The sequence below is a fragment of the Gymnoscopelus braueri genome (genome assembly GCF_963280865.1).
Source record: "Gymnoscopelus braueri genome assembly, chromosome: 21".
Lineage (NCBI taxonomy): Eukaryota > Metazoa > Chordata > Actinopteri > Myctophiformes > Myctophidae > Gymnoscopelus > Gymnoscopelus braueri.
Genome location: NC_137623.1, coordinates 1085209 through 1097708, shown reverse-complemented (window position 1 = coordinate 1097708; position 12500 = coordinate 1085209). Strand labels below are relative to the sequence as shown.

The following is a 12500-nucleotide window of genomic DNA, read 5'->3' as shown; positions in this document are numbered from 1 at the left end:
TCAAAGGAGAATATTAAAGCTTTAACTTATTTTCTGTCATCAGAGCATTCATAGCATATATATGCTCTGATACCATATGATCTACCATATATATCGTCACTCTGTCGGGTGGAAACCTCATATGTCCAAATCTGAATCAAACTTTTCAGGTTTCAAATTCAAAAACAGCAAAAGTCGACAAGCTGGAGACACTGGCGCAGCGTGGACTCTAATGTTGACCAGGTAGGATCTGTATCTCCCCCCCCCCCCCCCTTTAGGAGGACGTTAACGGACGCTTAAGAACCACGTGATGTTCAGGGTTTAAACTCCTTAAACTCTAAAGCTCAGCTTAGCCGACGACAAGAGAAACATCTTTATTCCTGCTTTTATTCTGGTTTGCGCGCCATGCTGCACAACCACTTATAAATCACCCTGTAGTTCTGTCTTCAGACCCTGGCTTCAACAGGAAGTGGAGTAGCCAATCAGATTAAAGGACGACTTCACCCATTGTTGACCCTATCTTCATATAATTGGTCCTCACTAATGCTCATTATAATACCAAACCATTTCTGTCTATTCGGGCTGTGGACAGTTCAGAAACCCACCTACCAGTGACATCATTGATTGGGAATCCAAGCTAATAGAAACTGCAGGCTTTCTATTCCTGTAAAGTTAGCATGCTATAATATACAGTGAGCCGTTGTTCTAGCGTTAATAGAAATCTAAATACAACATTTGAAATTGTGTTTGAAGGTGGGGGGGGGGGAACAAACGTAAACAAAGATGTGACTAGAAGTAGAAAGGAAGTGGTTCTATACGCATGCGTGACTGGTCTATCTGGCTGTGCGTCACAGCGCCACCTAGCCTCCTGGCATGCACACTACATCGTTGTCAATCACTTTGGCGTCTCCGTGGAAACGCAGAATAAGAAGTGCGAGCACAACGGCACTTTGTCGTTTTCTCTTCTGAAACGTTGCCTGAGACACAGACCGAGTAGACACAAATGGTACCATACTTTAACGAGCATTAGTGAGGACCAATTATATGAAGATAATGGTTGAAAATGGGTGCAGTCGTCCTTTAAACCCGGTGGCATCTGAGTGAGAGCTGAGTCACACATGGTGCGACGCTTAAAGCCTCGTCACAAAAGTCGTCAAGTCACAGATTTACAACCGACCTCTAACTGAGAGCAGGTCGTCTGTCGTCGGTTATCAAAACTATCGGCTGTCCCTCCCTATCAGCACTGACACTTCCCATTGGACGAACACACCTTCTGCCATTAGCTCCGCCCCTTACTGGAACCATAATAGGGCAATAGCGGTGGTGGCCATTTTGTGGTTCCACAGATAGTAACCCCATTCATGGTTCCCCATAGAGATTTCTGAAAATATGAATCATGACCATAAAACATTTAATTCTGTGTGTATTTGAAAACAGCAAAAAAAAAGGGTAGATTTATTAAATAAAGTATATTATATAATTAAATGCTTTTTTGACACAGAATTGTTTTATAATCATGATTCACTAGGAGACTGAGTGGCTGGGCTCTAGGCTTAAAATAATTTATGTAAATATTTTTGGAAATCTCTATGGGAAAAAAAATAACGGTTTTCACTCTGTGGCACCACAAAATGGCCGCCACTGCTATGCCCTATCAGCACTGACACTTCCCATTGGACGAACACATCCTCTGCCATTAGCTCCGCCCCTTACAGACTGGAACCATGATATCAGCTCATGAGAGCGTCTCGTTAAAGAACATGTTACAGAACACGTTAAAGAACATGTTAAAGAACACGCCACACGCGTGTTTCATCAGACGTGAGTCTCGATGTAGGAGTGGGTGTGCGAGAGCGAGGGAGTCAGGGGCGGAGTCAGGGGCGGAGCCGGCTCTGATTGGGCGGCGGCGGCCTCGGAAGGCGGTTCCTGGAGGAACAGCTCCTGATAGGCTCGCTTCCACTCCTGGAACTGGGCCGAAGTCAGTTGGGGATTGGCCAGCAGCCTGTCAATCAGCGCCAGTTCCCCCTCCCTGTCCTATGAGAGGGGAGGGATGCAGAAACACAAAGGAAGGGGCGGAGTCACTTCTCTACCACTTTGTACTGGCAAAACGCGTGCACGAGCGCACATACACACACACACACACACACACTCACACACACACACACACACACACACACATTTTTTTATGTCCACATAAAGGAGAATACATACAGGGACACAAATATTAGTAAGAATACACACGTTCGCATACGTCTGTTCATGGCATATGTCTTCATGATACAGTAAGCATGTCACTCAGTACTCTATGGGTATAAGTAACAGCGTCTGCAATTATAGCAGAGACAGTACAATACTTGGCCAGCCTTGTTGGGCATCCTAAGTTGTTGAAACCCTCTAAAAAACAGTATCTGGGTATGTCCCAGGCTGCCAAATATATAAACAAATAGTCTGCACCTATAGCCCAGCTCTGAGATGGTCTGTAGGAGTGGTTGGTATTTAATGACCGTGGTCATAAAGGCTTCTTCCAGGCTAGGGTCAAAGGTGAAGGCTATCTCTAACACAGACACTTCCCTGGACTCTACATCAACCACAAAAACATCTGTGTATTATCTATCAAAGATGTAAATATGTCAAAGATGTAAAGATGTCAAAGATGTAAATATGTCTGGGTTGAGATGAAACATGGATGAAATGACACGGGAATGTTTGTACATTCTCGCTGAGGATGCATTATATTTTGATATGTCCTTCGCTATGAGTTCCACTATTCTATCATGACGTGCTACTGTATGTACATCCCTTTGTTTGCATAACAGCCATTCAAGATGTGCGACACACACGCACACACGTATATGAAAGAATACCAGAGACACTTATAAGATGCCAGACGAGGTACAAACATTGAAGTGACAAACGCTGTCCGTCCACTGAGAGCCACAGCCGGCTACACACACACGCACACGCACACGCACACACACACACACACACACACACACACACACACACACACACACCAAAAGCAACACAAGCCAAGACACAGAGAGCACACCATACACATTAAGACACACACCTGTCTGTTGTCAGGCACTGTGTGTGTGTGTGTGTGTGTGTGTGTGTGTGTGTGTGCGTGCGTGCGTGCGTGCGTGCGTGCGTGCGTGCGTGCGTGCGTGCGTGCAAATGTGTGCGTGTGCAAGTCCGTGTGCAAGTGCATGTTATTGTGTATAATATGTCTGTGTGTGTGTGTGTGTGTGCATTTGTGTGCTTTGCAGCTTTGTGACACGCCCATATATGACCCCCCCCCCCCCATATAATAATTTAGGAAACATTAGAATGTCCCATAACCAAGCCCCCAGAGTTGCTGAGAAACATTGAAGCTGCCACCCCAGTGGCCAAAGCTGGAACTGCAGGCGGGGAGAAATACATGCACGCGCAAAACATACTGAGAGATATTTATATTTATACATATAAATATGTAAACATATTATACATAAATACATATGCATTTACATATAAATATGCATCTCGAGTGTATTTAATAAATATCTCGCGTTCAATCCTTGACACACGGGCTGCCGTAGAACGCAAAAAGGACACTAGTGCGCATGCTCATAACTCTACGTCTGGTCAAAATCGAACCAATAATTCTACTTCCGGCAGGTTTCCGGGTGCTTCAAAACGCCACTGAGCACATTCATTGAAATGATAGCTGGGGGCGGGGCAATCCGCCCTCTAGTTATATTATACCTCTATGCCCATAACACACATGATCCTATGGGTTTAGGCTGATCATGAGGGAACATAAATCAACAAAGGCAGCACATCTAGTGTTCAGCCCCTTGCTGCCTCCTACCTTCTCTAGTCCATTGGTTCTTAAAGTGGGGTCCAGGAAATGAATTACCTTGGCTATTTAAAAATATCAGATCTACAAGCGTCACTTCGTGCCGTGCTTTGAGCTTGTACATGTGTTTGTTTTTTCGTTTTTTTTTTTATCTTGAAAAGTGTTTTGAACGATATGGAATTTTTTAACACAATTCTTCTCTTCTGGGCACTAGAACACATTGTCAGATGGGGGTCCGCTGCCAAATACAGTACATATCAATCTGGAGGTACTTGACACGAAGAACCACTGCTCTTAAAAATAGAATAAAGTTGCTTGACTGCCGTTGACGTAACACTACATCATCATTACCCGGAAATGACATATTTTTTTTAATTAATCACCCGGTCCACTACAATGTTATCAGATTTATAAAAAAAACATTTATTTCTGATTTATTTTCCTGATTGTGTTTTTAGTGAAAACGAGCTACTGTATATTCAACTGCTGATAACTACTGAACGGACGATCGCTGTTACAATGTTTTTTTTCCGGTGTAAAGAAGAGAGACATCGTTTGTTTACATCTGCGTTGACAAAAACTATTCTGTGTATGTCAATAAAACGTGGGCTGTGGCGGATGAATTAATTAATTAATACCTGGCAATGAATGTGTTAAATAAAAAAAGTACAAAATGATTAAAAAGTACCTTGAGGGTGGAGGTGAGGATGCGGAGGTGGTGCAGCCGGTCGTTGAGCTGAGGGTCGGCCGCTCGCCGGAGGAAGGAGTGTCTGAACTCCGCCTGGCTCCGGGCCTCTGGGCCTCCGACGCCCCCTAGTGGACAAACCCCGCCCTGCTCACACGCACGGTACAGGTCTCCCAGCGACGCCCCCTCACTCCCGCCTAGACACACACACACACACACACACACACACACACGCACACGCACGCACGCACACGCACAGAGAGGTTATTATAGTTAAAGAAAACTAACTAAATAACAAAACTAAAATCTTAAATATACTTTTAACTGAAATAAAAAAATAAAAATAAAAATGATAACTAACTGAAACTGTATTTTGTGTTTACAAAACTAACTGAAACAAACTGAAATGAAAAACCCTTAGTTCTTGTCAATTGTTTGGACTGAAGCTTAATCTGTAACTGAACTGAAAAATGTCAAACTATTATTGTCAGGGCGAGTTCAGAGAACCCAAAGGCAGAACACAGGAATCAAAGTTCAGGAGGTTTAATAATCAAACTTAAACTTCCCATAACATGGGAACATAAAACAAGGACTCAAAATAACACAGCATACACACTAACATCAAATGACCACCTGACAAGGACCTGAACAAACAGGGGAATATATCATATATATCATCTAGCATTTTTTCTGACTAAAGAAACTAACTCTCTAACTGACTAAATCTAATCTCACCACTGAAAAAATAAAAAAGTCTGCATTGTGAGCTTGTAGATCCACTGTTTCAGTACAGATGTACCCATTCTTTCCTTCCCGATATTCTGATTTGCGTATGGGTCTGATACCCAGTACCGATCCGGTACCAGTGTGTAATAAAAACAAATCTATGACAGTGGGTCTCAAAGTGAGGTCCAGGGACCCTCAAGGTTCCTTGAGGGGGTTTCAAATGGACCCTTACAGGTCTGTGACTCTGAGAGTGTACACATGGAACAAAGGGTCCATTTGGTTCCATGTGTACACTCTCAGAGTTATGGGGGTCCTTGGAATTAAAACGGTTTGAGAAACACTGATCTAGGAATACAAAATAATAAAACAAATATTATAAAAAGATTCATATATTTATAGATATAGCAACATCTGCAACACAATTATGTATAGTGGGGGTCCCTGCTTCATCTCTCTCTCAGCTAAGGGGTCCCTGCTTCATCTCTCTCTCAGCTAAGGGGTCCCTGCTTCATCTCTCTCTCAGCTAAGGGGTCCCTGCTTCATCTCTCTCTCAGCTAAGGGGTCCCTGCTTCATCTCTCTCTCAGCTAAGGGGTCCCTACTTCATCTCTATCTCAGCTAAGGGGTCCCTACTTCATCTCTCTCTCAGCTAAGGGGTCCCTACTTCATCTCTCTCTCAGCTAAGGGGTCCCTGCTTCATCTCTCTCTCAGCTAAGGGGTCCCTGCTTCATCTCTCTCTCAGCTAAGGGGTCCCTGCTTCATCTCTCTCTCAGCTAAGGGGTCCCTGCTTCATCTCTCTCTCAGCTAAGGGGTCCCTGGCCTAAACAACGTTGTAGACCCCTGGTATAGAGGGTTTAAATGGTTAAGGCCCACCCATCTATCAAACCACATGTACCCTATCTGGCCTCAGATTGCCTCCCCATAAAGCTCAAATACGACCCTTTTTATGTAAAGTATGATTTTAACTCCTATCGTCACTCTGTCCGTTTACATCTGATTAAAATTCTGATGCGATTTGAATGAGGTTAACAATGTGAGAACATGGCCCAGACGGCTGGCGTAGTGGTCCGGGCACCTAGGCTGCTAATGCAGCCTGACAGCTACCAAGAAGTTGTATGGACTAATTCTATAAAGGTTACCACGTTAAACGAGCAACGTTTCCAGACGCTCCCAACCACGGTTCGGAGCTACAGAGGAAAATAGGTAACAGCGTGTTGCAGGTTCAAATCCCCGATCTGTTTGTGTCACTCCCCGTCTCTCTCTCCCCGTTTCCTGTCAGTCTAATGTATATGATTATCAAATAAAGGCGGAATAAGCCAAAAACGTATCTTGAAAAAAAATATATAATAATAAAAATCTAAATGTGTGAACATGACACCAGCTGATTTCACTAATTAGTAAAACTTACTTCAATCAGAGACTAATGAGTGAAATGTTCTGCTGTAGTGTCTACTGGTGGTCATACCCCAGTCCAACCACTGGAGGGCATCAGCATGCATTGAACCACTGCTACTGAGCCTTATTTACTTTTTACTATAATTTTGACTATTAGCACCTGTGATGCTGCATATTAAACTGACAATAATAATAATAATAATAATAATAATAATAATAATAATAATAATAATAATAATAATAATAATGATTAATAATAATAATACAGCTCAGATTTAAATAAAGCTTTTCTAAGTGCCCAAAGTTGCTTCACATAAAGGAAGGAACCAACTTGAATAACAAAACATGAAAATAATAAAGGCATAAGTGCTAGATCATTGGTTGTCAAGGTGGGGTCCGGGGACCCCTAGGGGTCCTTGATTGGGTTCCAGGGGGTCCCCAGCAAAACATATGAATAACAGTGTCAATCTGTTTAACCCTATTCTTCGGCTGTTTGAGAATTATCCGATCAACAAGCTTGTAGATCAGCTATTTCTATTTTTTTTTTGGTAAAATATTAAGACAATTAAAAAAATGAAAATGTTTAACGATACAAATCCTCTCTTACGGCCAGTCCCTGGAACAAACTCTGTTCAGATGGATGTGGTTTATAAGAACATGTTTGAACATGTTCTCTGTGGGTATAAACCTCATATCTCCAAAACTCTTACTTTTCAGGATTCAAACTCAAAAGCATCTAAAAGTAGCAGATCTACAAGCTCCAAACGCGTTGCTTGTATATCTCCTACTTTTAGATGCTTTTGTGTGACGCTGTAGTATGATCAAGTAGATGTTAATTTACTATAAAACACATACAGTTCAAATACAGAGATATGAGGTTTCTGCCCGACAACAACAACAACAACAACAACAATAACATAGGAATCATAGACTTTCTCATGATTCACAGAGCCTTGTGTTGCATTTTACTGCATTTTACTGCATTTTACTGCATTTCACTGCATTTTACTGCATTTCAATGCATTTTACTGCATTTTACTGCATTTCAATGCATTTTACTGCATTTTACTGCATTTTACTGCAGCCTCTGTTTCTGCGTCTTATTCACTGAATAACTTATTATATTCACTGTGTAAAATAATGTGTGTGTGAGTCATGAGGTCAAATGGAAGCGCACGCACGCGCACACACACACACACACACACACACACACACACACACACACACACACACACACACACACACACTTTCTGCCTTTCGCCGGCAGTGTGTGTTATCGTGTGGGCGCGTGTGTGTGTGTGTGTGTGTGTGTGTGTGTGTGTGTGTGTGTGTGTGTGTGTGTGTGTGTGTGTGTGTGTGTGTGTGTGTGTGGGTGGGTGTGTCTGTGTGTTGCTTGGGGTCCAAAAGACAGTAAAAAAGACAATGGGAGGTTGGCCCATTACGTGGCTTAATTGTCAACACTTTGATCTTTTAAAATATATTGTGTTATGTTATCCTTATAGCTTAATGTCTGACTGTACCTCATGCTGTTTACATTTCTGACTAATAAAGTATTCAAGCAATCAATCAATCAATCAATGTCAGCCCCCTGCTCACCGGTCATGTGCGTAGGCTGCCCCCTGGTGGAGGGAGTGAGGTGTGCGTGGAGGTTGCAGTCTCGAGGCAGCGTGAAGCTGCGGGGTTTCCCGCCCGGCCCCTGCTGGCTCGCCATGGGAACCAGCCTCTGCATCGCCATGGGCAACGGGGCGTTGCTCCTCTGCGCGGGGAGAGTGTAGACTCCGCCCATCATCGGCATGGCCCCGCCCCCCGGGCCCGGCTCAGCGAATACGGCGTCTTCTATAGGATGAAGGAAATAAACAAAACTAACCTCTGGCTCTAAACAGTTTCAGACGGGGGTCTGGGGACAAATGGTATGTTAATTTGGGGATCCTGGAAACAGTGGTGTAATGGTGTAGTGCGTCCAGCCTTAACTCTTTAACTGCCAGAGTTTTTCAGAAAAGTGTCAAGCCGCTGCCCGCGATTCAGAGCGTTTTTACGAACCTTTGAAAAATCATGGAATATTTTCCGTGATCGCCGTCTATGCGGCGGTCGCCTCATTACACGTACGGGGGTCTCGGAGAATCGGGGGGGGGGAAAGCTGTCCGGTCATGATAATCCGTTCCATAGTTATGGCCAGTTAAATGTGGCTTGTTTTCGTCAACAAAAAGCAGAGAAAATGTGACTTTTATAAATCCTATAACACACTAACCAAACACTAATATTTTGTTGTGATCACGTGATTTCTGGGTGTACTCGTCTTCGGTGATCCTGGGATCATTCGCAGGCTGCGGAACATAAACCACTGAAATAATCTGGTCATTGGCGGTCTGCAAAATATGACGAGAAATCTGGTCATTGGCAGTCAAAGAGTTAAAGCGTCCTTGGCATGAAAAACGCTGAAGACCCGTGATCTAACCGCCTCCGAGCAGAGCAGAGCAGGCCCTTACTCATCTGTTCTGTCTGTGGAACATGTTGTATAATACATATCTATATCTATATATAAATATATGTATGATACAGTTACATCTCCCTGCAAAGCACAGCATGCAGTCATAAGATCCACTGGACACTTTAATGAAAAGCTGTCAGTACCGTGAATATGTTTATTTTTGTTATCAGGGACCCCCAGGGACCCCCATAGGGACCCCCAGGGACCCCCATAGGGAATGGAGCCCCCATTAACAGAGTATCATGTTTACAGTATGCTGTCAGTATACTTTGCCAGCCTAGGCTGGCTCAGGGTGGAAGACAGGGTTAAACAACTAAAAATGGGTCTGGTCTTCAAAATTGTAAATGCAGATTTGCCCGATATGCCCCCTATACCCGCATATCTGTATAAATACCTCGAAAAAGTTAGTGACACCCACAGCCACGAAACTAGAGGGAGCGTAAACAACAATCTGGTACCACCCACCCATAAAACAAACATGGGCAAATTCTCCTTCCATAGCACAGCCACCAAGGAATGGAATAGTCTAACACCATCCCTCAAAAAATGCAGTTCGCTGGGCTCATTCAAAACAGCCCTAAAAACCCATCTTTCTGGAGGCCGAAAGAGGAGCTAGTACCAGTTTCCCTGTAGACAGACGACCCCCCCCCCTCCTCTTTTTTGTACATATTTTGTATTTCCTCATGCTTTTTTTGTATATAATTTTTATATTTCCATGCTCCCCCCCCCTTTTTTTGTACATATATTTTTTAAATGCTTTTTTTGTACATAGTGGTATTTTTTCTGTATTATCTGTATTTTCATGTTGATTTTTGAACTGTTTGGTTGCTACTATATATGTCTATGAAATTAACTCAAGGACCCCAACGGAAACAAGTCCGCAAGGACTTTTTTGGCCGGACCTTTTAGACAAAAGCATTATAAATGTAACTGTGTTGTTTTACATTCTTTTGCCTAATACAAATTTCAATCAATCAATCAAAGCTAAGGGGTCCCTACTTCATCTCTCTCTCAGCTAAGGGGTCCCTGCTTCATCTCTCTCAGCTAAGGGGTCCCTACTTCATCTCTCTCTCAGCTAAGGGGTCCCTGCTTCATCTCTCTCTCAGCTAAGGGGTCCTTGGGCTGAACAAACGTTAGTACAAACAAACGTAACTGCAGGTAGTGTAGGTATATGTAGATAGGGTTAGGGGTCTTACCGAGGGGTCCAGTCTGTAGGTAGTGCAGTCCAGCCTCAGTCAGGGGGGTCTCGATCAGGTCCTGCCAGGATCGGCGTTGAGACGAGGAGGAACGACCCGGGGAACCCGTCTCACTGCTGCCCCCTGCAGGGCTGGACTGGTACTGCATTAACACCATGGAGGAGAGAGGAGATGAAAGAAGAAACGAGACAGACGGTGATTCACTCAGCTTTATCATAACCCACTTATTAAAGGTTTCATCACATTTACATTTTCTTCATTTTTTGTTTCCTTTTTTGGGGGGTTTTCTGCCCTCCATTACACCCAAAAAGAACAAAACTTTGAACATTCAGTGGGTTTTCTGTGGTCTGGGGTTTTCTGAATAATTAGGCCCAGAAAAGTGCTGTGATTGGCCCGTGGACTTTGATGTCACAGTCCATTAATCCCGGCCCCTCTCCTCCCCTCTTTTTCAGGATTCAAATTCAAAACTAGCAAACATAGCAGATCTACAAGCTCAAAACGCGCCACGGATTGCGAAATCTGCTACTTTTGATGCTTTTGTGTGACGCTGTAGTAGGCTATGATCAAGTTACGAAAAAACGCAAAAAGTTATTATGGAGATAAGAGGTTTCTGCCCGACAACAACGATGTATAAATATTCTGCGAACGAGTGAAAACGTTTTAGGTAAAAACCCACTAGCACCCGCCTCCATGTGGGCGCAACACTGACCTCTAGGTGATCACAGCGGTACTGCAGGTCACTGCTGCCGCTGCCCCCAGGCTTCCTGCCGCTGTGCACGGTGCCGCCGCCCCCTCCTCCACCGCCCCCTAGAGGGCCGGGGTGGTATTGCATCTCTCCTACTCCACCGCCCCCCACAGGGCCGGGGTGGTACTGCAGCTCTCCTCCTCCACCGGGGTGGTACTGCTCCTCCACAGGGCCGGGGTGGTACTGCAGCTCGCCCATGGCGGGGGGCTCGCCGCACAGGCAGTCCTCCTGGGAGGAGCGAGAGCGAGTCGTCTCCGTGGAAGACAGGCGGGTGGTCCTGCCCTCCAGATGGGTGGTCCTGCCCTCCAGGTGGGTGGTCCTGCCCTCCAGGTGGGTGGTCCTGCCCTCCAGGTGGGTGGGCCTGCCCTCCAGGTATGCACTCATCTGGGAGGGAGAAGGGGGGAGAATCAGTCCATCATAGAGGGTAGCACGGGTCCAAAAAATTGGACCCGAACCGAAACAGATCCGAGGATATTTCAACCGAGCCGAACAGACCCTAGAAAGAAATCAAATTTACTGGACCATGCCCGAAACGGCACCGAGAATGATTGGATCCGGTCCGAAACGGATCCGATTAAAATTGGACCCGGGGAAAATGGAGCCGTCCGGCCGGGTCTTTAGACCCGAACCGTGTCCGATGCTAAATTATGCTTATTTTCTCCATAACATCGAGACTGGTCGTCTCAGCGAGTCAGCGCCACCCTCCCCCGCCTCTCCGAGGCGAGCTACAGCGGAGGGTTACGTCATGCAGAAGTTGAACAGCTACGTTTTCAGACTTTCATATCCCCCCAGCTCAACCTATAAATTAACCTAGGAATGAGCCTATATGCATATCAATTGTCCATTGTGTGACCTGTCCTGTTGTAGGTGTTAAAAATGAAATTAATAAAGTGGGCATGAGTGAACTGCTGCGCAACGATACCAAAACTATGAAAACGCCCGCTCGCCCCAAAACACAGTCGCCCCGGGGAAAATCCAGCAGTATTCGCCTGGTATTCCTAAACATATCAGTAAACTATGCCTAAACCTAACCTTATTCCTAATCTTAACCTCAGTAAAACAAATACAAGAATAGAAGAACCGCTGGTCCACCTGAAAAATGGGGGCGAGGGTGTTTTGGGGCGAGCTGCGCCAGAGCCTTTCGCTGCGCGACACCGTCGCCCAACTTTCACCACTTTATCCATTGCAGACAGACAGTCACTGTGCCTGCATAATATCCACGACCCACACGTGTTCGGGTCCCTTTATCGACAATTGGGTCCGGTTTGGTTCAGATTCAATCACCTCGGAAAATCCCGCTTCTGTTTATCAACATCGAGCGAGCCACCCTACTCAGCACTGATTAGGAGGAGACACAGCTGTGTCTCTCAGCTGTGTTGTGGTGTATCAAAAATAGCAGACATACAAGCTCACAACGCGGCGCGTTGCTACGAGCTGTGAGCTTGTAGCT

At 44.9% G+C, this 12500-nt stretch overlaps 1 protein-coding gene across 1 annotated transcript in view; it reads right to left on the bottom strand.

The window, feature by feature from the left end:
* Positions 1-1794: 1794 nt before the first annotated feature.
* The window catches only part of LOC308077558 (connector enhancer of kinase suppressor of ras 2-like), a gene marked incomplete at both ends in the record, with an annotated part of 72351 nt that continues 61645 nt past the window's right edge, over positions 1795-12500 (bottom strand). Inside the window, 5 exon segments of the mRNA XM_080418306.1 lie at positions 1795-2013; positions 4506-4699; positions 8218-8457; positions 10306-10447; positions 11015-11434. Coding sequence (XP_080274432.1) covers positions 1795-2013; positions 4506-4699; positions 8218-8457; positions 10306-10447; positions 11015-11434 — 1215 coding nt within the window.